This window comes from Hylobates moloch, unplaced genomic scaffold, assembly GCF_009828535.3.
Source record: "Hylobates moloch isolate HMO894 unplaced genomic scaffold, HMol_V3 SCAFFOLD_9, whole genome shotgun sequence".
Lineage (NCBI taxonomy): Eukaryota > Metazoa > Chordata > Mammalia > Primates > Hylobatidae > Hylobates > Hylobates moloch.
In genome coordinates, this window is record NW_026652284.1 from 100,414,223 (window position 1) to 100,441,019 (window position 26,797).

The 26,797-nt window shown below is 37.9% G+C and overlaps 1 protein-coding gene across 1 annotated transcript in view; it reads left to right on the forward strand.

The window, feature by feature from the left end:
* COL14A1 (collagen type XIV alpha 1 chain) overlaps nt 1-26,797 on the forward strand; it is a 314,618-nt gene that overhangs the window by 111,201 nt on the left and 176,620 nt on the right. Inside the window, exons 7-12 of the mRNA XM_058443680.1 lie at nt 14,279-14,434; nt 15,278-15,397; nt 16,863-17,027; nt 21,207-21,368; nt 24,439-24,590; nt 25,717-25,846. Coding sequence (XP_058299663.1) covers nt 14,279-14,434; nt 15,278-15,397; nt 16,863-17,027; nt 21,207-21,368; nt 24,439-24,590; nt 25,717-25,846 — 885 coding nt within the window. The remainder of the gene's footprint in view (nt 1-14,278; nt 14,435-15,277; nt 15,398-16,862; nt 17,028-21,206; nt 21,369-24,438; nt 24,591-25,716; nt 25,847-26,797) is intronic.

Here is a 26,797-nt window from a genome sequence, read left to right on the forward strand (position 1 = left end):
TTTTTTTTTTTTTTGCCACTTGATGCTTAGACAATGTTGTTTAAGGTGAAGTCTATGGAAGCATTTGTGGATTAGAGTTTGGCGTCAGAATTTATTAGCTATAGTTATGTATTTCTAAAGTGTCTCAACTGCTGTATTCTTTCCCCTAATGCACCTTCCTCTTTCCTTTCCAAAACCTAGGATTGAGTGAAACAAATTAAAACTAAGAAGTAGACAATGGAAGAATGAGGCTACTATTGGCACATGTTCTAATAAATACCAATACACATTTGGAGAAGGAAGATTCATAAGCAGTCCATTTCCTTCCTCATTGAAGATATGTTTGAACATATGTTTATGGAGGAGTTCTTTCTGTGTCCACTTTCAGGCAGGCGCTATCTCAAAGGGTTTATTGTAGTGATGAGGACTTGGGGTAGGGCAAGAACTTTTAGGAGGTTTGTGGAAAATAGGTGTCTTCCTCTTTCAGATGAGGGTTTCCATGAGGTGTGTGCCAGGGCAGTGAGGACTTTGTGAGAGCGCTGGTTATGTGAGAGAATTGTCTTAAGAAGTACGTTATAAACGATGGTGACAATCCAGGACACAGTTACGGCTCCTGGGAGGTGGAGTGGCATGCATTAGTGTGGCCCACTGGAGACAAAAGATGCCCCCGCTCCACTCCAAACAGGTTGTTTATGCAACCCTTAGCATAAGCCCCTCCTCCAAATCGTGATACTCTCATGATCCACATTGAACTATACCGCTCTTTGTTTTCCCTGAAATCTACAATTTTCTTTTATAAGAGTCTACATTGACAGTGGCTCAGATACAATCAGACATATTATACATATTTTACAATTTTAGTTTAAATGTACAGAGTTAAGATCCTTAACAGAAGTGGCTGTGCAGTTAAATACTTACTTGTTTCCAATCTACTGTACATGTTTCTTTAATGATGCAAAATGAACTCACCAAAAAAAGTGGTATTTTCCTTTGAGCATAATATTGGCACATTTGCATTAATGCCTATTTCTCTATCATTGTCCAAACAGCTTTCTTTAATCATTTTTGGAGTTTTGCACAATAATGCAGAACCTGATTGGAAATAATTAAGAGACTTATAGGAAAAACACATATTCTTTTCAAAAGTGTCTGTTTATATCCTTCTCCCATTTTTGATTTTTTTTTTTTTTTTGTAAATTTGTTTAAGTTCCTTGTGGATTCTGGACATTAGCCCTTTGTCAGATGGATAGATTGCAAAATTTTTCTCCCATTTAGTAGGTTGCCTGTTGCCTGTTCACTCTGATAATAGTTTCTTTTGCTGTGGAGAAGCTCTTTAGTTTAATTAGATCCCATCTGTCAATTTTGGCTTTGTTGCCATTGCTTTTGGTGTTTTAGTCATGAAGTCTTTGCCCACGCCTATGTCCTGATGGTATTGGAATTTCTGGCCAGGGCAATCATGCAAGAGAAAGAAATAAAGGGTATTCAACTAGGAAAAGAGGAAGTCAAATTGTCTCTGTTTGCAGATGACATGATTGTTTATTTGGAAAACCCCACTGTCTCAGCCCAAAATCTCCTTAAGCTGATAAGCAACTTCAACAAAGTCTCAGGATACAAAATCAGTGTGCAAAAAATCACAAGCATTCCTATACACCAATAACAGAAAAACAGAGAACCAAATCATGAGTGAATTCCCATTCACAATTGCTACAAAGAGAATAAAATACTTAGGGATACAACTTACAAGGGATGTGAAGGACCTCTTCAAGGAGAACTAAAAGCTCAAGGAAATAAGAGAGGACACAAGCAAATGGAAAAACATTCCATGCTCATGGATAGGAAGAATCAATATTGTGAAAATGGCAATACTGCCCAAAGTAATTTATAGATTCAATGCTATCCCCATCAAGCTACCATTAGAATTAGATAAAACCACTTCACCAAATTAGAAAAAACTACTTTACATTTAATATAGAACCAAAAAAGAGCCTGTACAGTGGAGACAATTCTAAGCAAAATGAACAAAGCTGAAGGCATCACGCTACCTAACTTCAAACTATACTACAAGTCTACATTAACCAAAACAGCTTGGTACCAGTACCAAAACAGATATATAGAACAATGGAACAGAACCGAGGCTTCATAAATAACACCACACATCTACCACCATCTGAACTTTGACAAACCTGACAAAAACAAGCGATGGGGAAAGGATTTCCTATTTAATAAATGGTGTTGGGAAAACTGGCTAGCCATATGCAGAAAACTGAAACTGGACCCCTTCCTTACACCTTATACAAAAATTAACTCAAGATGGATTAAAGACTTAAACATAAGACCTAAAACCATAAAAACACCAGAAAAAAACCTAGGCAAAACCTCTGTTTTTAAAAAGTGATATTAATTGACTTAGTTGAAACCATGACAACGAAGATAAGACATGATTTCTCTCCACTGGGAATACTACTATTCTGTAACATATTTTAAATGTTTTCACTTAAATATAAGAATCCAACTGATGTTATAAAATTCGGAATTCCCACCGTTTATTTATCGGTCCTCATTAGAGCTAATTGAAATACTGTTTTCTTTCTCAGAGACTATGTGGGATTCATTTCTCTTCTTTTTTTAGACTTCATTTCTTAGTTTAAGATCTACCTTTACCGAAAAATTCTAGGCAGCATGTTAGTCAGGAATCCTTGGCTTCAGCAGAAACACACTCTTAACTAGTTTAAGTACAAAAAGAATTGTACTGGCTCATGTAATGGAAGCATGGCTGGACCTAGGGTCTCAATCCAGTATCAGTTGCTCTCTCTTGCTTCTCCATCTCCTGGCTCTGCCTTCCTCTGGGATGGCTTTATTTCTCAGTAGGGTTCTTATAGTGGCAGTGAAGGCCCCCACAGAGTTCCAGTTCCAGAATTACATAATAGTGAGCAACCCCAATCTCATATGGTAGGAAGCCTTTTTTTTTTTTTTTTTTTTTTGAGATGGAGTCTTACTCTGTTTCCCAGGCTGGAGTGCAGTGGCACGGTATCTGCTCACTGCAGCCTCCACCTCCCAAATTCAACAGATTCTCCTGCTGCAGCCTCCTGAGTAGCTGGGACTACAGGTGGGCCCCACCATGCCCAGCTCATTTCTGTATTTTTAGTAGAGATGGGTTTTCCCCATGTTGGCCAGGCTGCTCTCGAACTCCTGACCTGAAGTGATCCACCTACCTCAGCCTCCCAAAGTGCTGGGATTACAGGCATGAGCCACTGCACGGTGGGCTATGAAGGCTTTTTAAGGTTAGTTTCAGAAAACGTCTCAAGAACAGTTTTGATTGGTCCAGCTCTTGTGCCCATCTCTGATCCAATTGCAGTGAACAAGGAAATGCAAGAATCTGACTGGCCACACCAGGAGCTGCAAGGATGGTATTAGCCCTAACTGAGATATCTGGATTGAGAATGGAATTGGGCAAACACGTTTAAGTCAACTAGGGGGAGCTTTAAAATATTTTACAATTCTGTTTAGATTATCTCCCAAATGTGCACTATTAAGATGAACTTGTTTCTGCCACATCATGAAAAAATTGAAGAATTTTTAAAAAGTAAAGTTTCAATCATATGGAGCATAATTTGACCATTAAGATCACCTTCAAAATGATGCTTTAAGTTGCTCTGGGTTTCAGGAAAAAACCATTTTCTTTTACAAACAATGATGTAACACATGCACTCTCAATGGAAGTGATATCCTTAAATGGGCAAAAATTGATTTTGGGAGTGAAAGGTGAAAAATATTAATTCTTTTATGTGTTAAGTATAAATATACAATACATACATAAACAGCTATATTGTATACCTGTGATTTTAAAATTTCATGAGGAGGTGATTAGGAAAAAATGTCTTAAGGCTCCTTATGGGAGTGATAACTAAAAATGGTTGAGAAACATTGATCTAATGCAACACATGTATTACAGAAAGGTTCTCCTGCAATTTTAGCTAGCCCCTTTCTCTCCTCACTTCTGCTCTCTGAGCATTCCATAACATTTTCTTTTTGAAACATAGATCTCCCAAAAAAATACAAAAATTAGCCAGGCGTGGTGGCATGCACCTGTAGTCCTAGCTACGCAGGAGGCTAAGGCAGGAGAATTGCTTGAATCCGGGAGGCGGAGGTTGCAGTAAGCCGAGATGGCACCACTGCACTCCAGCCTAGGAGACAGAGCGACACTCCCCCCCGTCAACCCCCTCCCTGAAAAGTTATGCTTATGCACCTCTGACGACAATCAGATGAAATTCTCCTAGCATTAGACCTCCAGTTTTCCTCTAGTTCCTCCCTTACTGCCCTTGATAAGATAGTTTTGAATAATTCTGACACTTTTCCTCTGGCCTCCAGCAAAGTTTATTATTCTCAACTTGTGAATTCTCCAGTGGTAAGAAATCTTAACTCTGTCTGAAATAAGTTTTCAAATGTTTTCATTCTTAAAAGAACTTTTAACATATCATTTTTAAAACAATCAGATACCTTACAGCTATGAAGACTGCTATTGATTTTTAGCAGAGTGAGTCTCTCATAGGAATGCTCGGGCTTCTCTGACTTGTAACTTCCTTCTTGTCTAAGAATTTTCTATTCAGTATCTTGTCTCTATACCTGCAGGGCTGACTGTTGTCAAATTAAGCAGATGTTTTGGCTTCAGAAATTGCAAAATGTCAGGATTGGTTCGTTATTAATGAATTGGAGTAACCGGGATAATTGAGTTGTGTTTTGTGAAAATCACCTTAAATGACCAAAGTAAACATACAGCCAGATCATGCAGTATTATATACAGAGCTGAAAATAAATGGGAATATAATATACTGGCTCCTGAAGTTGAGCAAATTTCATTTTAAAATAGAGGTGATCAGATAAAATAGCCTCTCTTGGGTCAATATTCACTTAAGGAAATCAGGAAATAACTAGGCAACTGTACCAATAAAACTTTAAAGCAAACTTAATTTTTTTATTTGTCTTCGGTTTTTTTTTTTTTTTTTTTTGAGGTGGAGTCTCACTCTGTAGCCCAAGCTAAAGTGCAATGGCGCGATCTCGGCTCACTGCAACCTTCACCCCTGGGGCTCAAGTGATTCTCATGCCTCAGTCTCCTGAGTAGCTAGGACTACAGGCGTGTGACACCATGCTTGGCTAATTTTTCGTATTTTAGTAGAGACAGGATTTCACCATATTGCCCAGGGTGGTCTCAAACTCCTGAGCTCCGGCGATCCACCTGACTCAGCCTCCCAAAATGCTGGGATTATGGGCATAAGCCACCATGCCTGGCCTAAAGCAAACTTTATGTAAAAATATATAAGAAGGATCACATATTTTCAAAGGAATTAAAATCTGTTTTAGGTATCTTGTATTGTGGTAGAGTAGGAAGAGTTTGGAGAGGGTACATTACAGGAGATGGGGGAATAAAAATTGAGTCAAAAGTTTCTGAGATGGGAATGTTGTTGGGAGAAAGAAGACTAATTGTATTGGGAGGAAGTGGGAAATATACATGGATGGGTCAAATGGAGAGCTTTGGAAAGCACAATGAACAGTTTAGGCTTAATTTGGTAGGTGAGGAAGGAAGAAATAATCTTAAAATTTAGGTCACTTTGAGAGTCCTGCAGTTCAACCAGTCACGGGGATGGTAGAGGCTCCTGAGCCAGTTCTTCAAGGGTTGTCTTGCATCTGCTGTCATTAACAGAGATTTTAGTATTTCCCAAGACAGTCATCTTTGGACATCCTGTCTGTAATTGAGTTGAAATCTGTCACTTTACACACTCCTTCTGGGCATATAGAATCCTCCTAATCCCTTGTCTATATGACAGCCCTTTATATATTTGAAGACAGCTGTCGTGTCTTCTCTCAGTCCCTTCCAGTTTAGAGCAGAGGAGAAATGTGATGCATGTGGTGTTTACAGGATTGTTAGTTATTCTTAAGCTGTAGGTCTCTGAGTGATAGCTGAAATGTTGTTTCGGCTGTGGTGCAGCAACCGGGCTTCACATTCCTATAAGTTGTCATGATGTTATTCATCCCAGGTCGAATATAGGACAAATGCCTATGGCTTTGATTTTGTACTATCTTTAATTGCAAGGCTTGTCCATATTTTCCTTCCTTTCTTCCTTCCTTCTTCCTCCCCTCCCTTCCTTTCTCTGAAATACTTCTCTTCTGTGATGGGAGTTGAATGGTTCAGGCTCTGGAGTTAGTTCTGGGTTTGAATTTGAATTCAGCTTTTCTACTTGCTCAGTGTGTGATGGTGGACAAGTTATTTAACCTATATAGTTACTTAACCATTCTTTCTCTATGAAATGGGAAGAACATCTACCTTATAGGATTAATACTGGACTTAGATGAAAATGATGTATGTAGAGCATCTGATGAAAGCTATCACTAAATGGTAGGCTTTTGATAATTATTAATATAAAAAAGGAAGCAAAGGAAAGTGTGTGTGTATGTCTGAGATGTGTTTGTGATGTGTGTGTGTGTGTGTGGGGGGGGGGGGGAAATAGATTTATTTATTTATTTATTTATTTATTTATTTATTTATTTATTTTAGACTGAGTCTTGCTTTGTCACCCAGGCTGGAGTGCAGTGGTGTGATCTTCCATCACTGCAACCTCTGCCTTCCAGATTCAAGCGATCCTTGTGCCTCAGCTTCCTGAGTAGCTGGGATCACAGGTGTACATCACTACACCTGGCTAATTTTTGTATTTTTAGTAGAGATGAGGTTTCACCATGGTGACCAGGCTGGTGTCAAACTGCTGGCCTCAAGTGACCTGCCCGCCTCTGCCTCCCAAAGTGCTGGGATTACAAGCCACTGTGCCTGCTTGAGATATTGATTTAATATAAGGAATTGGTTCACGTGATTATGGAGGCTGGGAAATCCCAAAATCTGCAGTCATCAAGCTGGAGATCCGGGAGAGTGACCATGTAGTTTCAGTTCAAATCCAATGGCCTGAGAACCAGGAGAGCTGGTAGTATAAGTTCTAATCCAAACACTGGCAGGCTCAAGACCCAAGAGCCAGTGTTTTAGTTCAAGTCTCAAGGCATGAAAAGAAAATGTATGAGCTCAAGGCAGTCAGGCAGGCTTCTCCCTTAACTCAGCATTTTTGTTCTCTTCAGTCTGCAATCCCTTAGAGGCCCATCCACATCAGGGAGAGGAATCTGCTTTATTCAGTCCACCAAAATCAGCCAGAAATACTCTCGTAGACACATCCAGAGTAACGTTGGGTCAAATGTGCAGGCACCCCATGGCCTAGTCAAATTGGCACAAGAAATTAACCACACACTGTGTAATATATTTCTAGGAAGTCCGAAGTTATAGGAAGAAAAATAAAACAGGGATAAAAGGAGTGAGTCACAGGAGTGCTGTTTTAGATAGGGCAGGCATCTGTCAGGGAGGCTTTGAAAGGTACATTTCCACCCATGATTGGATTAAATGGATATTAACCTCACTCAGATCAATGTAAATTCCAGACACAGCTGAAATGAGCCCCTTGCTGCACATCCCCTACATGGATGGTTTCTGATGTCATCTCCCACGGCAGTGACCATCTATGTTGCATTTTGTGAGGACAACTTCCATGGTAGTGATAGTGTGATATGTTGGAAAATACATATTGGACAAAACATTTAGAAGACCTGTTGTGGCCGGGTGCAGTGGAGGTGGCTCACTCCTGTAATCCCAGTGCTTTGGGAGGCCGAGGTTGCAGGATCGCTTGAGCCCAGGAGTTTGAGACCAGCCAAGGCAACATAGTGAGACCCCATCTCTACAAAAATTAAAAAACAAACAAACAAACATTAACTGGGCATGTGATATGTGCCTATTGTTCCAGTTACTCAGGAGGCTGAGGCGGGATCACTTGAGCCCAGGAATGCGAGGTTGTGTTGAGCTAGCATTGCGCCACTGCACTCCAGCCTGGGTAACAGAGTAAGACCCTGTCTCTGAAAAGAGAAAAAGAAGAAGAAAAAAATACCTGTTATCCAGTCCTAGCTCTGCCAGTAACTAGTAAGTCAGTCACTTGTCCTCTCTGAACCTCAATTTCATTTTCTTTTTTCTCTTTTTTATTTTGAGATGGAGTTTCGCTCTTGCTGCCCAGGCTGCAGTGCAATGGCTCGATCTTGGCTCACTGCAACCTCTGCCTCCTGGGTTCAAGCAATTTTCCTGCCTCAGCCTTCCGAGTAGCTGCGGTAACTGGCACCTGCCACCATGCCCAGCTAATTTTTTGTATTTTTAGTAGAGATGGGGTTTCACCATTTGGCCTGGCTGGTCTCGAACTCCTGACCTCAGGTGATCCACCCACCTCAACCTCCCAAAGTGCTGGGATTACAGGCGTGAGCCACCACGCCCTGCCCTCAATTTAATTTTCTGAAAAATGGGGACAACATGGCTTCTCATGGGAATGTTGTAAAAGTCAGAATTTGCCAATGTATTGAAAAATGCTTTCAGAATGAAGGTTTCTCGTTGAGTTTTTGGCAATGTAAAATGATGTTAACTCTTTTTATAAAAATATCTTCAGTAGTGTGGCTGGAGCCAATCTCTACACGGTAACAGTGAGTTTCCAAGAGTTCTACTGTACCAAATTCTTAGGGATTTTCTTTTGCTCTTGGTTTGGAAACTTGAATGTAACCTCACGGGAGACTTAAGTGAAAAATCGTTCTGTGGCCACAGTTATTTCTTCAAATGTCTTGTGTAATGAACGGCTGAGCCTGATATTTTGCTAGAGGCATAGAACAAAATAATTCAAAGCCTCTAAATGAATCCTAGACCAGTTGTGGTGAAATCATTGTGAGGTTTTCTGACTGAGGTTAAGACAGGGTGAATAAAAGTAGTACACACTCTCCTTTCATTCAACTTAGCCTCTAGCATTAGGAAAATATCAAGGAAGGCAGGCCACTTTGATACAATCTCCCTGATTCCTAAATAACTGTAATCCACTTTCCCAGTGCGGTAGTGTGGCAGGGCAGGAGGAGAGAACACATTTAATTGAGCCATCATGGCTCATTTCTCTAGTGCCCTGCTGGAAGTATGAACTATGTGAACAGAGGAATTATTTTTTAACAACACAATTCAATGTAGTTTACCTACACCGATGTACTATATGTAAAGAGATGAGACAGATAAAGCGGCTAAGAAGACAAGTTACAAAAGCCCTCCCCAGTCAAGGAGTTCACAGTCTAGTCAGGCAGATAGAAATGGAAGCCAATCATAATATTCCAGTGTGATGGGCACAACAAACAATGTACTAATCCAGAGTCAATAAAGAGGGGCAGGTAATGAGTTCCATCTGAGGACGGTGGGAAAAGATTCATGGAGTTGGTAAAGTGTAACCTGGGTTTTGAAGGATGAATAGGAGTTTACCTGGCAGAAAAAGTTATCTTCTGTCAGCTCCCTCTTTTCTATCTTCACTGACTATGTTGATAAATACCTTTATCTAAAAATGTATTGTAAACATTTCATTATATAAACCATAATTGGGTCTTTAATTTGAATGCCATTAGAACAAAAACAATAATATGGTTTAAAAGGAAGATTTTTAATTTGGTAATTTCATACTATTGCTGTTACAGTAACATTACCCCTTGCCCCCACATAGAGTTACTCTTTGTATGATTTTGTTTACTTTTATAAAGCACTTTTTTGCATCTGAACCTATGTTCTTTATTACAGTCTATTTCCTCTCACTAAGAATTTAATCACTGAGTGGTGTTAAGAGTCAAAATAAAATAAAAGAATTTAAACTGCCAGAAGTTGGGAGCTTTGTTGTGTTCCCAGTTGCTCAGAATAGTGCTTGGTACATAATAAACACTAAATAGATTTTCAAAAAATAAATAAACTTCATCCAGGAAATTAGTTGCATAACATCAAATGAATAAACATGGGTTTGGAGTTTCTCATGATGTCAGTAACACAATAAAATTGGTGTAAAATTATTGGAAGAAGGATGCTTTTCACATGGGCAACTTCAGGATGAAAGTGCATTTATTTGGGAGGGAAAAACGTTCTAGACAAATAATTCGAAATGTTAGCAAACAGCACAGATTAGCTGTGGACACAGCAGGGGCAAGCCCTGCAGAGACACTGCTTTATGTAATAAGCTTTTCCCCCTTGATTTCTAGATTTACATAACATAGAGTGCCTTCCTGAAGTCAGTATGTAGCCCTGTGGTTAAAAACATAGGTTGTGGAGACACATTACTTGGGTTTCACATCCCAGCTTTGCCACTTCTTAGCTGTGTGACACCCTGGGCAAATCACACAGTCCTTGTATGCCATACTTTTTGACTGCAGATGGGAATGATAGTAATGGTACCTGTTCCATAGAGTTGTTGTGAGGACTAAATCAATAGATGAGTGTGGAAGGCTTAACTTATTTTTTTTTTTTTTTGAGATGGAGTCTCGTTCTGTCACCCAGGCTGGAGTGCAATGGTGCAATCTCAGCTCACTGCAACCTCCACCTCCCGGGTTCGAGCGATTCTCCTGCCTCAGCCTCCCAAGTAGATGGGATTACAGGCACCCACCAGGCTAATTTTCGTATTTTTGTAGAGACGGGGTTTCACCATGTTGGCCAGGCTGGTCTTGAACTCCTGACCTCAGGTGATCCACCCATCTTGGCCTCCCAAAGTGCTAGGATTACAGACATAAGCCACCACACCCAGACTTAACATTTAATATAATAATGTACATCATTTCCAAATATGGAATGTTAAGAAATCGCTAGTTCTTCCAATGCTTCTCATCACAAAACTCCAGAAAGTATAGAAGAGAAAGGGGATCATTTCTCCTGGACTTGTGCAATTGTTCCTTTTGATTCTATCTGTGACATTAAACTGTTATTATCTTTGTAATCTGGGCCATATATTGAGTGCTTTTCTTTAAGTTCAGCTGCTTAGGCATTTTTTAATATACCACTTGTATTTTCAGAGTTGCATTTTAGATAAGACTCATGTAAAGTTAAGAGCCGAGTTAAAACACAGTTCAAGAGGTCATTTCCTCTGTCCATTTGCTTTAATTTTAAATACAGGCTTGCAGACACAAAGGATTTATGTTATTTTACAAATTAATTTGGAATATTGTCTTAGCAATAAAAGCTTATGCACTCATTCCTTTATATTATAGATTTAAGCTACATTTAGCTGCTGTGTTTTACACATTCACCTGGGCTCCCAGGTGTGTCTGGTTTTCTTTTCTACCACTTGATTTTTAACACATTTTAAGGTACTTAATATTTTCTTTTTGATCGGTGTCTCTCTAAGAATGGTGAAATGGGTAATGTGTTTGCCAGTGGAGAGTAACGTTGTCTTCAGTTTTGAATCTGGGCTCCTGCTTATAGTAAGACAATGATTTGAATGCATTTCTTTAAAAAGATTCACATAACAGCTGGAATTACGGTTAAGGTATATGATTATTGAACTTGAACACAGTGGCTTTTAAATTACCTCTTTGTACCAAGTATATGAACAGCTGTTTGCCCCTGGCACAGGCAAACCTGTTTATGGGACAAACATTGTACATGTGTACATTATGATGGAAATAGCCATTAGCGTTCATTGCGTTTATATATGTCTTAGAGCTGATAACCTGGATTTAGGACACAAGAAAAAATATTGTTTTTACAGTTCTCAAGTGAGTATGTACTAATCTTCAAGAAAAATCATACTTTGCAGTACAAAACCAATGATAGATTTTGACTTTTGAAATTGTTGAAAAAATATCTTCTTATGAGTCTTAATTTCAAGTGAAATATGCCGAGTTGTAGTTTGCTTTTAAGGTTTTTGGTGCTTAAATTATGTGACATAAACACTCAAATTATTTTTCTAGATAATGTTTTCTGCATGCCAAATAGGATTATTTCCCTCTTCTTTTAATTAGTTACTTAATTAGTAATTTTTAATGGTGTCATAAGCACCCACACACCCCTTACCCCCAAAATCTAAGACCTTGACCATACCCCACACTTATGCTTTTATTTTCTTTAAGATGTCTTTTGATGACCAACTTAAACATTTTTAATCTTATTAAAGTTATCAATCTTTTGATTTATTGTCAATTAGTTCTGTATCTTGTTTAGGAGCTATACAGAATTTGTATTTCCAAGTCATTTCTGACTTGAATGACCTAAATAAGCAGAATATATCTATTGGAAGTTATTTTTTAAACCAGAAAATTCCAATTTCATTACCTCTCTTTTAAATAAGCAGAAAGGGTTCCCTTTCTAAGATCCTATCCACATGGTTCCCAATTAATTTATAAGTGAAATAATATCCCCAGTAGTTTTGGAAAAGAAAGAAAACTACTCTCCATTTGAGAGTAACTTTTCCCCATAAAAACAGAGAAAAATGGGTTCTTGAAGCTTAACCAGACTTCAATTTTCCCTGGTTATGTCCAAAAAACAAATTAATTTTTATCCCATGACTTCTTGTGGTATTCCATTTTAGCCTTTTTCTTAGTGTGGTACAGTAGGGCTGACTCCCAAATACAAAGTTACCAGCTGATGGCTCTGTATTTGGTGATTAAGAAAGGGAATCTGGTGCCAGAAAGTGAATATACAAATTTGGATTGAGTTGTACTGTTTAGCTTCCATAATGAATATTGGAGTATTTCATTGGCAAATTCATTCTTTCCCCATCTGGTAAAAGCATCTAGGTATCCCATGAATATTTATACGTGGAAAAAAGTCAAGATCCTTTAAGCAAAATGTGGCCTGGTAGGTGCAGAGACACGTATATTAAATTGCCTATGCCAACCATAGTAGTTCAACTATTTTTTTTTCAAGTAAAAGCATATTCAACTTGTTTATGAACACTTCTGTATTTTGGTTTTCATTATATATGTTAAAAAAATAAAGATTTTTCTAGGCTAGCAAGAATGAAAACGATACAGGAAACCCAGTCCCAAACCCCTCCGCCCGCCACACTCACTTAATGATCTCTAGTCCTAATATGAAAATTCAGCAAAGTTAAGCAGTTCTTTGGAAGCACAGACCAGAGTACGAAGCAATGTTGCAATAGGTACTAAAAGTATTAGTCTGTTCTCATGCTGCTAATAAAGACATACTTGAGACTGGGTAATTTAAAAAGGAAAGAGGTTTAATGGACTCACAATTCCACATGGCTGGGGAGGCTTCACAATCATGGCAAAAGACAAAGGAGAAGCAAAGGCACATCTTACATGGTGGCAGGCAAGAACACGTGTGCAGAGGGAATCTCCCTTTTATAAAACCATCAGATCTTGTGAGACTTACTCACTATTCAGAGAACAGCATGGGAAATACCTGCCCCCATTATTTAATTACCTCCCACTGCATCCCTCCCACAACACGTGGGAATTGTGGGAGCTATAGTTCAAGATGAGATTTGGGTGGGGACACAACCAAACCATATCAACATTGTTAAGGATTTGTGAAACACTTGGAGAATATTCCTTTGTCTTGGCTCTGTGTGAATAGAAATGGTGAGTTTCCCCTAAAGAAGCACAGATCTACTCTAGATCAGGCAGCCTCCTCCATTGTTGTAGAGACTTAGCCATTCGCCCTCTGCATTTCCCCAGCATTGCTGTGAGTGGGACCTTCTCTGATAGTAAAGCATAGGTACCATGGCCACTGGGCATCCTCTTCTGAATCTTTGTCCTAAGTGCTAATTGAGCCATTTAAAAAAATCAATCATTTACATGATCTTTAGGAATAAAATTTACTGTCATATACACATAATATGCAAAAAACATTTGACTTTGGGGAAACTCTTTGGCCTTTTTGCAATTATCTTGTTCCAAAAGCCCTTCCTACTTTAGAAAAAGTCTCTGTACCTTTCTTGGATTAAATACACGGCTGTAACATTTCCTTGAATTCAGAAAGTCCGCATTTCTCTTCTCCTATCACTTCCTGTAGCATAAATTTATCAGGATAGTAGAGCCGTCTTTTTGACTCCTGGCCGTCTTCCCATCTCGGCTGACTGGCACACACTGGTGTTGCTAAGACCTTTCCTGGAAAGAATCAACAGGCAAAAGCTCAGAGCTGGATGCTTTTGCACAGACACTACTTTCTAAAATACACAGAAGGCTGAGTTGTCAGGATGGTGTGAACCTGCCCAGTGTTTTCCTATTTCCAGAGCACAGGCTCTACTGCCAACCATTACCACAAATTTTTTTTAGTAAAATACATTTAAGGGAAGAGTTGTAAAAAGATGGCTGCTCCTGCGGGAACTCTTTTGTATTCTTAGCACTAAGTTGTCTAAAAGACATTAAGATGGACTGTTTTTGAAGTTACTCTAACAGTAACACATGTGCTTTTCTGGTTTGTGCTTTGCAGAAGTGAAATTTGTCTGTCAAACTCCAGCAATTGCTGACATTGTAATCCTGGTCGATGGTTCATGGAGTATTGGAAGATTCAACTTCAGACTGGTTCGGCTTTTCTTGGAAAACCTGGTTACAGCATTCGATGTGGGCTCAGAGAAGACACGAATTGGTATAATTTCTATTATTAGCGGTAGCAGTCAGTTGTCAGTGCAAAACTGCTGGGAAGTGTTTTAAGAAATTTCAAAAATTCCTTACAAAGTGACTTTCAGGATTGCAGGATACTCATGGTCCCCCAAAGCACATGTTTGAATCAATAAATATTTATTCCTTCTAATTTTTGCAATGATGCTGTCATTCAATTAGTTATTGAACATATTTTAATTTTCTGAAAAGTCAAGGTTTTCTCTGTTAATAATATAAATAAAACTTTAAAAGCTACAGCTTGTTTAAGAATTAATTGCATAGCAGTTTTCTTTTTATTTAAAAGAAATAGCTAAATCTAGGAAAATGTTGAACTAGAAAATTGGCAATCATTTAATAGTACAAGGTAATCTTTGCCAAATTAATTCTAGCCCAGGTAAGAAGCAAAAAAGTTGTAAATCTTTGAGCAATATTACAAATAATAAAAATAATAAATCTTTATTAAACAAAGTATCCTAGTTTAACTTTTAAATAGCCATTAAGAAAAATGACTCCTTTGAGAATAAATCAACAACAAATAAATCTAGACCTTTTATCTACAAACATGATCAGATTTTTTTTTAATGCCAGGTACCTAATTGGGTACTCATTTATAAATGGCTAGAAAATATGTGCACTCCCTCGACCCCTGTATATGTCTGACTTGATTCCTTTAATTGATCTTACTCAGCAAGTCTTTTTGAAAATTTATAGCCAGGTCAAAAAAAATGTTGCAAAGATGAGGCCTTTCGTCATTCTAGTTTCTTGAGTAGCCCACTAGATTTTTGAGTAACCCATTATTCCTGGTGAGTTTCCTAATCTTTTTTTCCAGGTCTTGCACAGTATAGTGGCGACCCCAGAATAGAATGGCACTTGAATGCATTTAGCACAAAAGATGAAGTGATTGAAGCTGTCCGAAACCTCCCATATAAAGGAGGAAATACACTAACAGGTATGTTTTGTTCAGTCCATGTTATAACAACATATCTTTTTGAAGAATAATTGTATTACCTCATTTTGCCACTTTGTAAGCATTATCATAATGTTTTAATTAAACTAGCACTTAGGATTCTTTGATGGCTGTTTTCCCAAACTCAGCATTGAGTTAAAAGCCAGATATCTCATGCCTTTTACTCTATGACTATAATGTCCCAGGAAGGGCTTGGTTGGGCTAGGAGAAAATGAAACAAGCCCTGAGACCAACAGAGTGGAGTAGCTGTCTAACCTTTGTCAGCTAATCTCTTCGCTACTTTTCTCCTCCTGCCATCCTCCACCCTATTATTTAAATATAAACAAATTTCTTCTTATTTTCAAAGAAGATATTGTCTTTGCCCTTATTCTGCAATCATTAGTTATCGTGAAAATATCATGAAATAATTTTCTAAAAAGTCAAGATCCTCTCTGTTAATAATAATAATACGGATCTTTGGCTCGTAGTATTTTTGATGAATGATGAATATAAGAATATTTACATTATAATCACCCATGGCACAGTCACAAGGGGTTTGTAAACATTTTTACCTTGAGACATGCTGCAAGCTGAGCATCCCAACTCTGAAAATCCAAAATGTTTGAGTGCCAACATGATGCTAAGAAAATGCTCATTGAAGCATTTCGGGTTTTGAATTTTTAGACTTGGGATGCTCAACCAGAAAATATAATGCAAATATTCCAAAATCCAAAAATACCTGAAATCCAAAATGATTCTGGTCTCAAGGATTTTGAATAGTGGATATTGAACCTATATTGCCTACCACAGGCAGGTATTAGAGATGCTCAGATGAAACAATATAGATGTTGTTATTGATTTTTAGGTAAACCAGTAGAATCCTGATAATTGCTTTGCCAATTTTGAGGCAAAATCTAGTGCAATTTTTGTTAATGCAGCAAACAATTTATTGAACACAAATCCTATAACAATACTGCACCATTTCTTATTTTTTTTTGGATGGAAAGTGTCATACTCAAAAGGCAGCAGTACGATTAATGATTTGTCCCTTGTACTCCTAAAAAACAGAGAGGGATTTTTTTGGTTCCTTAGAATATCACGAACAAAATTGAAAACCTAGTGATGACGCACTACTGTGTGAGTATTCTTGCTTCATCCTGAATTATAAAGGTTCAGATCTGCTTGTACACGAGATCTACTATCATCCATTGGCCATGAATTCAGCGTTCTTTATAAATGCTAGTTTCTGAAAGAATGCAGTGTTTAATTATTTTCATTACCTTTATTCCAGTGGATTTTAGTTCCTTGTTGAATCTGTGAAAGACAAGGTTATTATAAAAATGAAGATTCACATGTAATAAAAATGTCTGTGGCTCAATAGGTTACCCATCTTGTGGTTATATTTTGGAGAATTAGGAGACTTTTTATTAGAGATGGCTGGTGTTTACTTTTCCTTGTTTTCTCCAAGGTCTTGCTTTGAACTACATTTTTGAAAATAGCTTCAAACCAGAAGCAGGATCAAGGACTGGAGTATCCAAAATTGGTATTTTAATAACAGATGGAAAATCCCAAGATGACATCATTCCACCATCTAGAAACCTTCGTGAGTCTGGTGTAGAACTGTTTGCCATAGGTATGTGCTCTTTATAGTCTTGTTTCAGCTAAGGGCATAGACCCACAACCACTTAAAACAATATGTAATGTGAAATGCACTTCACTGAAAGCCAGGAGACCTGAGCACTTTTCTAATCTTGGCCCTTGTCATAGGCAGCCCTGTGATCTGAGCCCAGCTTCCTTACAGTTAAAATAGGAGTGATGCTAGCTGTCATGTATCCCATGGTGTGAGGATTTCTAAGAGAGGTGTCATATATAAAATGCTGTGAAAAGCATAAAGTGGCATGCAAAGGTCAGGTACATGTTTGTTACTATTTAATAAGTCAAGACTTTCTCTTAAGGGTCATAACTATCTCTTTTCTGGTAATATAGGAAGAATCCAATTTATTGTTTTCAAGGAAATACGATCCTGCAACTACATAAAGAAGACACAAAGTTCAAGATTTCTAGTAGTTCTTATCTGAAACTAACCCTTTATAAGGTATCCTTCTTGTGTGAAAAAGCGTATATATAAGCTTATATATTTGCTTATATATATGCTTTTGTATATATATATATATATATAGCATACATTCAGAATAACTACAAAATATTTAGATGATGCAACTTTGCTGTTGATTAAAATGTTAACATTTTCTTTGGCAGTGGGAAGGTCTTCTATTTAGTAGAGAACAACAAACTTTCTCAGCAGAAAAAATGCCTGATTCCCAAGCAACACTGAAATACAAACCAAAATATAACAGCGAATTCCTTCATAGGGCTCTGAAGACATTTGAAATTGGTTGTCATGAAGGGTCCCTTTTATTATGTTTTACATATTTCATTATTTTATTTGTGATCAGTCTTTAGTCCAAATAAAATGCATTTATCTTTCTGCATTTATCAAGAATATGGTGCATTTTTCTTTTTGTGAACTTTCCATGAGCTGTTTCTTCTATCAAAATAGAGTACTCTCTACCCTGGAGTTACATACCCGGTTATAGTGGGTGCTGGCATAAAACTACATATTTCAGAGTTCTATTCTACTCTTATGAAATTGAACTATCCAGGGAGAAGGGGCCTGGGAATACGTGTTTTAAAACCATACCCAGTTCTGTACCTTAAAATCATTCTCCAGGGTTGAGAACTACTGGTAAGCCCACGGGAATATCTCCTCTAGGTATATTGCTCCCTTAGAGAAAGATCCTAAAAAGTTTTCATATATATATATATTATTTTTCATCAGAGGATGTTTCTGATCATTTTTTCAGAACTTGTTTCCTACTAGTATGTAGCCAAGTACAGTCTAAGAACAGCTGCAGAAGCTGTGGAAACTATGGTGTTCCCTCCTGTTTCTTTTCCTTATTCCTACAGCATCTCTAAGCAGTGAGTTCCCGGAGGTTCAGGTTGTATCTTCTTCACCTTTTCATCCTGATCACCTATCCCCGTGCTTGACACTTAAAAAGTATTCAATAAATGGCTGTTTAATAAGTTAGTGCTCTAAACAATTTCTAAGATAGCATTATTACCCTTAGTATTAAAAATAAAAATATTCTTGAAAGATACATGTAAGTGTATTATTATTATTCAAGTAAGTGATGTATATTATCCTATAGTAATACAGCCATTACTGCTACATTTTTCATTTACAGAAGAAAGAACAAAGACATCCAGGGAAAAAATTAAAAATGTATTATGTTCGAACTTTGTTTTGGTAAATTAGAACCTTGTTATTTTGTGCGCATGTGTGTGTGGTGCGGGAGGAGGTAGGTGTTATAGCTCAGTGGTGTGCAGGAGCCAGCTCATGCCAGTTTGCAAGAGCCAATTGTGCACACCTTTTCCCAAGTCTGCATCCTGTGACCTCATATTGGTAGTTTGGAATAAGCTACAGTGGGGTATTTATTCTACAGAAATTGGCAAACACTACAAATTAGGGCAGAAAGCTGACTGTTAAATATTTACCGCATTTACCAGCGCACCCCTGGAATTTAAATGGGCAATAAATGAATTTAACCATACCGTAGCTTCACTTGTAAAGATAAATGTGAAGTTGGTCCTAGGAGTTGAGTTAAATTTGCTCTGTAGGAACATTTCTTACCCTGAAATTTAACAGTACATCTTTTAGAGTTATCAATGAAAACAAAATCTTTAGACCCTGTCCTAGATTTGCTACTCACAATGTGGCTTATAGAATGCTTAATTCAAGAAGTATTAGCTTACATACTATGCACCAGGCATTGTGGAGGTTGTTGGGGTACAAAGATGAACAAGGCAAAATCCTTACAAAACAAATTCCTTCAAAGTCGTGATGACCATTTCCTCTCTTTCCTGTGCAATTGCAACAGTCAAACTATTTTATTTGGGAAGGTGAGGGAGAGGCAAAATTGGGCATATTTTTCCCAGAATATTCCTATGTAAGTCCAAACTTGTTGGTTTCAACTGAATATCACAAAAAAAGCATTATTGGCACGGTTTCAGCATACATTCAATGTTATATTAATTCAGATGTACATTTTAGAAGCAATTGTAGAAGTCCTTCAGGCAAGAACCATCAGAGAGATTTATTTTCCTGTCCTTTTGTCCAATAAAGGAAATCTCTGCCAAAGACTTAAACTAACGGAGGACTAATTTATGTGTTTATTCTCCATTTTCTGCTCTTGTTAATGATGAATAGGTGAGTTTTTAAGCAAAGCTTTAAGTAAATTCATCCAGATGTGATTTAGACTTCCCTGAAAATTACCTGGAAATCAGCAGTATTTATTATCCTGCAACCTCCTAAAGCAAATAGTTCAGAGACAACTAATGCTTTGTTGCTCAATATGTTGGGGTTGAAAGATAAATGAATTGGCACAGCCAGCCATCTAAGAAGTAATTCATGTTGCCTCAGGTAATTTCTCTTCCTTGCTTCTATAGAACCTCCTTTTAATACCCTCTGATGATTGAAATGATGGGGATTATAAAGAAATCCTCGTTGTTTGATGAAGCTTGGGGAAGGAAAATCTACCTTCACACCCATAAAATTTAACCTCATGCCTCTCCTTTCCTATCTCTAACATTGTTGGTAAATGTTTACTCATTTTAATTTGCAGTCTTCTGAGAGGCAGTATGAAATAGGGGAACAATAGTTCCAAACTCATAGGATTGGTCGTGAGGATTAAAGGTGCTATTATATGGAAAACACTTACTATGGTGCTTGGGGGCACAGTGATCACACTCTTTTTTAAGGGTTCATGTTCACTGCTTTCTGTCCTATTCTATTCCCTGCTGTATTCCAGACACCCAACTTTGTGCTTGACCATGGAATTCAGTAGATACTATGGAAGGACCAGAAATTTTCTATTTACATTAGTAAAATTGCAGTGGTTACTAGACAGCAAATTGTATTTGCGTATGTTAAAAAATAATTTTCCCTAGCTTTCTCCTTGGCTTAATGCTATATAATAATGATTTATATAATATTTATATAATTAATTATTAATAATTTATTGATAATTATTAAATTATAAGTTAATAATTTATATAGTTATAATAATATATATTTGTTCTAGCAGTATTTCTCAATTTCAGTTAACTTACTTTATAGAAACTTAAACCTGAAGCTTTGATAGTTTAGGATGCTGATTTAATTACTATTGCTTCTGCAATATTCATGCAAAACAGAAGTTAGTATTAAGTCATCTTCCTGTTATGATGTATTGAGTAAAATTATCTAATCATTTAAAAATGATTCTGCAACTGACTTTTTGTAAAAAGCAATCTGACATGAAATGTTCCTCTTTAAAGTGGCAGATGCTTTTAACCAAATCCAAGACTGCAAGTCCACCAGAAGAGGGGAGGGTAACTGAAGCATCCTCTCAGATGGAGGTGGGGGGTCCTAAGTGTTGTTTACCAGTACACAAGCACATAATAGCTTTCATCTTGTCAATGGTACATATGCTCACTCTTCCTTTTTTTTGCTTATTTTCTTTCTATATGAATAATTTGTTAGAATCAGAGCAATTGTTTTGTGTTATGTAATAGATATGACTATATTTTTTCATTTCATCAGTTTATTTTGTGTGTGCATTTTAAATAAAATTTTAAATATATATATATTTATACAAGTAGCAGATGATGCTTTGACTGCAGTGAAGATTGACAGGGTCGGATCAGGCCCACCGCAGTCACTCTTTCCAAGGGGGCATAAAAGTCACCATTCTCTTTTTGTCCTCTGTGTAAGGGGTGAAAAACGCAGATGTGAATGAGCTGCAGGAGATCGCCTCCGAACCGGACAGCACTCATGTGTACAATGTTGCCGAATTCGATCTGATGCACACAGTTGTGGAGAGTCTGACCAGGACTCTCTGCTCTAGAGTGGAAGAACAGGACAGAGAAATTAAAGGTAAAATGAGTGACAGAAAAGTCCCGTGGATGTCAGTATTATGGTGCACAAGCCTATCGTGAATTGGGAAAATTCCTTTCGTTTTTCATGTTGGCTTTCTGAAGACCTCTATTCCCCTAAGACCTGAGCCGTCAGAGTAGAAAAGGGAGTATATTAGCAGGCTTCGTGGCGGTGAAGGAGGGACTCTTTAAACACAAGATGATTTTCTCCATAATGCTACATTTACATTTATTTAAAACTTAAACTTTTAATTTTAAGATAATTATACATTCAAATACAGTTTGTAAGAAATAATACATAGAAAGATTGTGTGTTCTTTACTAGTTTCCCCAATGGTAAAATTTTGTAAAACTAATTACATTACCACAAGCAGAATACTTGTCATTGACACAGGCAAGATACAGCACATTTCCACCACGAGGATCGCTCCTGTTCCCTTTTATAGCCATCCTCACTTATATTCCTCTCCCTGTCTCCCTAATCCCAGACAACCACTACTCCATCTCCAATATTTTTCATGTCAAAAATATTATATGAATGGAGGTATGTGGTGTGTAACCTTTGGGGATTGGCTTTTTTCATGGAGGAGAATTCCCTGGAGATTCATCCAAGTCGTTGCACGTGTCAACGGCTCTTTCTTTTTAATTGAGTGCCAGATTCCATGATATGGATGTGCCACAGTTTGTTTAACCATTCACACACTGAGGGGCACCTGGGTTGCTTTCAGCCTTTGGCTATAATGAATCAAGCTGCTGTGAATGTTCATGTGGAGGTTCTTGAGCAAACATAAGTTTTCATTTCTCTGGGATAATGCCCAGTAGTACAATGGCTGGATCATATCCCGGTTGCATGTTTTGTTTAGTTTAGTTTTCATTAAGAGTGGCCTCTTTGCTACTGGACAGTGGTGAAAGTCCTGACTCACTGCTAGGTCTCCTCTGACACTGTCACAGAGTGAGGGAGAATGGTGCCTCCTTACTCCCAAGTGGGGTTGAGGGTCCAGGCAGGCTCTTCAGGTGGTCTCCCTTGATATCATAGATAGGATTGTAGGGGAAAAGATTCATTACCATCTGCTGGGGATGAATATCTCTTCTCTACTTGACCTCTCACACCACTCTGGCTGGCATGAGGGGGTTGGGGTGGATGTTAGGGCACCCTGTTACAGCCAAAAAAGGCTAGAAATTTTAACTTCCCAGGAGGCCTTTGCTGGCATGGGTAAAGGTGTGGCCACATTTTTTTTTCTTCTGTGTTGATTGTCTGCAGTAGAACAATTATTACCAAAAATGTTTAAAAAGTTTCAGTCTTGGTAGGCTGGCCATTTCCTGGTCCTTTGCTAGAGGGAGAAGATTTTGTTAGCAATTTTTAGTCTGTATCTGTTGGTGTTTCTAGGTTGCCAGTTACTTTAGCTCCATGTCTGGGATATATGAGTAAAAGGAAGTGGGAGCTCACCGCTGGGAGGTCCTGAGCCCTGTAGTTCTGCACTCATTGACCTCCTTCTCTCTACTTTTCAGCATCTTCTTATGCTTGTCTTTGATATAATTTCCAGAGTTTTTAGTTATACTCAGCAAAAGAAATAGAGTAAAGCACTTACTTTATTTGGAGAGATATCATATCATTGGTCTGCAGGTCGCGCTTGCCTTATAGAGTTGTAATCCGAGAAGAGGGTAATATCCAAGTCTTCTTTCAAGAGTCTGGTTTTATTTGCTGCCTCTGTTGTAACCAGTGTGAAATGGTTCTTTCTGGCTACATGTCCTTCTCTCTGTCATCATTCCCCTTTCCCCAGGCTAAATCTCATGGGGCTGGGCTGGGCTGGGCATCCAAGCAGTATGATCCTGAAGACATTTCTCTGAGCTTCAAAGTGAAGCTACTTTAGAGCTCAGTTTTTCCAAAATAGTCTACATGTGGTTGATGATACAGCATGTAATAAAGTTCCTGCCCATAGTTGGTGTTCAAAACAGTATTTTAAAAATTGAGATTATTAAAGTCCCTTTGAGTAAGTGCTCTTAAAGGGTGAGAAACTCTAAAGTTTAAGCTCTTTATTATCATTTGCATATTGTATTACCCCTCCAGTTAGATTTTGCATGTCCCAAATTTTTATAGAATCACTTGCTTTAACATGTGTAACACACACAAAAAAATGCTGACATAGTGTCGAGCGCATAGTGGGCATTTAGTATATGTTAGTTACTTTTTCTTTTTTTAAATTTTTTAGATATTAGTCACTTGTTGAATTGAAATTTTTAGTATAGAGCCTGTGTTCTCTGATGCTTAAAAACACAGACTGTTGTATTAAGCCCAGATATCAATGTCAACTCTGATACTAATTGTGAGACCTTGGTCAGGTTAGCTAACCTCATTGTGCCTTGATTTTCTCACATACGAAGTATGAACAGTAATAGGAACTAGGGAGAAGTAGATGAGATAAAAAAATCTTCTTAAGACTCTGAAGAGTACCTTTCAATACACACGTGCTTAGTTAATGTTTGTTTGTTTGTTTTTTGGAGGCAGAGTATTGCTCTGTCCCCCAGGCTGGAGTGCAGTGGCACGATCTCGGCTCACTGCAACCTCTGCCTCCCGGTTTAAGTGATTCTCGTGCCTCAGCCTCCGAAGTAGCTGGGATTACAGGCACCTGCCACCATGCCCAGCTAATTTTTGTATTTTTAGTAGAGACGGGGTTTTGCCATGTTGGCCAGGCTAGTCTTGAACTCCTGACCTCAGGTGATCTACCCAACCTCGGCCTCCCAAAGTGTTGGGATTACAGGCATGAGCTACTGTGCCCGGCTGTTAATGTTTGTTTTTATTATTTATTAACAATGACCTTAATTTAAGAAAGTTCTCTGGAGTCAAGAACTATGTCTTATTTAAGTTTAGTATCCTCAGAACTTAGCATAGTACCTGGCACCTAATAGACATTTAAATGTTTGAATGAACAGATGGATAACTGAATTAACTTATCTAAAGAGGAAAATCTTAGAGGCAGCATAAAATCAATATTTCTGTCTAATGAGATATCTTAGCTTCATAAGAAATAACTTTGGGTAAGAGGTTTATTTGATGTGTTTTTTTAATTTAGCCTCAGCCCATGCCACCACTGGGCCGCCTACGGAGTTGATTACTTCTGAAGTCACTGCCAGAAGCTTTATGGTTAACTGGACTCATGCCCCAGGAAATGTGGAAAAATACAGAGTTGTGTATTATCCTACCAGGGGTGGAAAACCAGACGAGGTAATAAGGAGACAGTATTTTCAAACTATTCTTTTTATTCTCTCAAGTCTTCTACAATAGTGAGAACAAGGCAGAAATATAAATATAAGATTATTCTGTCACAGACATTTTAAAGAATTTGACTGAAATACATTTCTACTTGTTCATATTGTTCTCCCCTATCTCTGAGTTATTGCAATTACATCTTTCATCTCTCCAAGTAACACTCAGAACTGGTCAGGTATGAATTTCTAACACAACGTATTTTTCTCCTTAAAGTTAATAAGTTCTAAAGTAAAAGGTATCAGTAGCTGATTATCCGGCCGGGACCCCTTTTGCTATTTGTGCGTTTTTTCTACTTGGGAGTGGTCTGAGCTTTCTGCCTTAGTGAAGTCTGTGAATTCCAAAGTGTGTGGTCATATATGTACTAGTCCTCCAAGGCTTGGAGTTTTCTGCACATTTGTAGGGATTAGTGCAATGGAAAAGCCCTAATAAAGCAGCTATGGGCAGCATTGTTTATGGCTTGGCCAACACAGGCGAGAACCAGATGATTGGATCCTTCCCATTTCCTACCTTTGATACCACAGTTCACAAGGAATATGTTAAAACACGATGAAATTCTTTTGTCTTTTCCTTTTTGTTGTTCTAACCTCTGATTGACCTCAGCATATTTCACAATGTTCTGTGTTATGGTAGGATTTATGATACTTTTTAAGTGTTAGAAAAGTAGATTGTGGAGTCTTAAATCATTTGGACCAAAAAAAAAAAAGAGAGATCCGAGTGCTTCCAATGATTCTTTTATTTTTCATGACTAATAAATCTTTTAAATGCTTCCCAAAGCTCTATGGAAAAATATCATGTTTACTGTTATTAAGTGGATGTAAATAGGATAATAATTAGCCTGGTATCGACACAATTATTTCTATTAGATATGAATTAATAAGGGACTCTGGACACATTCCATAAAAGGTGCATCACTTCATGTAGGAATTCAAAGAGAGTTGACTGCCACAGTGGAAAGGGGGATGTGGCACAAACAAGAAAATATTCAATGAAATATTCTTGCTGGAGATATTTTCGCTTTTTGATTTCAATTCTGCGTGTAAGATATTCCATACTCTCATTACTCAAACTGTTCTTTAAACAGGTGGTGGTAGATGGAAGTGTATCTTCCACAGTGTTGAAAAACTTGATGTCTTTATCTGAATATCAGATAGCAGTCTTTGCAATCTATGCCCACACTGCTAGTGAAGGCCTACGGGGAACTGAAACTACACGTATGTATTTAATTCTACCCCACTTCTAACTTTGTAGAGTGCTGCTTAGGAGGCCTTTCTTAAATTGAAATTCTGCTCAGGTCGTGTTGATAGACATCCTGAATCAAATTCAGTCGAATTCATAGAAGACATTTCTCGTGCTATGTGTGATACTGGTCCATGCTTGAGCTGTAGTCTTGCAGGTGCTATGTCTTGAAAAAGTTGTTATAAATCTCTGATAGGTTTAAGAGCAATCTTGGTGGTGAAGAGTACAAAAAACATTCATTCATTTATTAAATAAGTATTTAGTAAATGCCTATTGTGAACCAAGAATTGTCCTTGAATTTGTCAGTAGAAGTAGAGAAAAAACTCCATAGCTCTCCTGCCCAGTAGAATGCCAAGGAAATTAATGTTACTGCTATCTTTATCGTTCATATCATTGTAGGTAAAACAAGCTTCTGAATACTAATAATTCCCTCCCTGAGTAGGATCGTAATAACACACCATGACAACATACACACATAATTCACACACACACATGCACACGCACACAGAATCATGAGAAGAGATAATCTTTAAAAAAAGATCGAACATCTTATAGTCATTTCTGATATTAACAGAGTTCCTATTACATACAAGTCACTATGCAAAATTGCTCTAAAAAATCTGCCTCTGATAGAACAATAACAGTGTAAGCAACAGTAATCGCAATGCGCCAGGCACTGTGATCCTCACTCTCTGAACTTTCTTGGATTTATCCCTGGCAACAATCTGTCAGATGAGTGTTAATGCCCTCACTTTGCAGAAATATTTTAGTGACAATCCTTATTCTCAAGGATGTTTTAGTGAGCCTGGGCAACATGGCGAAACCCAATCTCTACAAAAAATACAAAAATTAGCCGAGCATGGTGGCACGCAGCTGTGGTCCCAGCTTGTGAGGCTGAGGTGGGAGGATTGCTTGAGCCCGGGAGG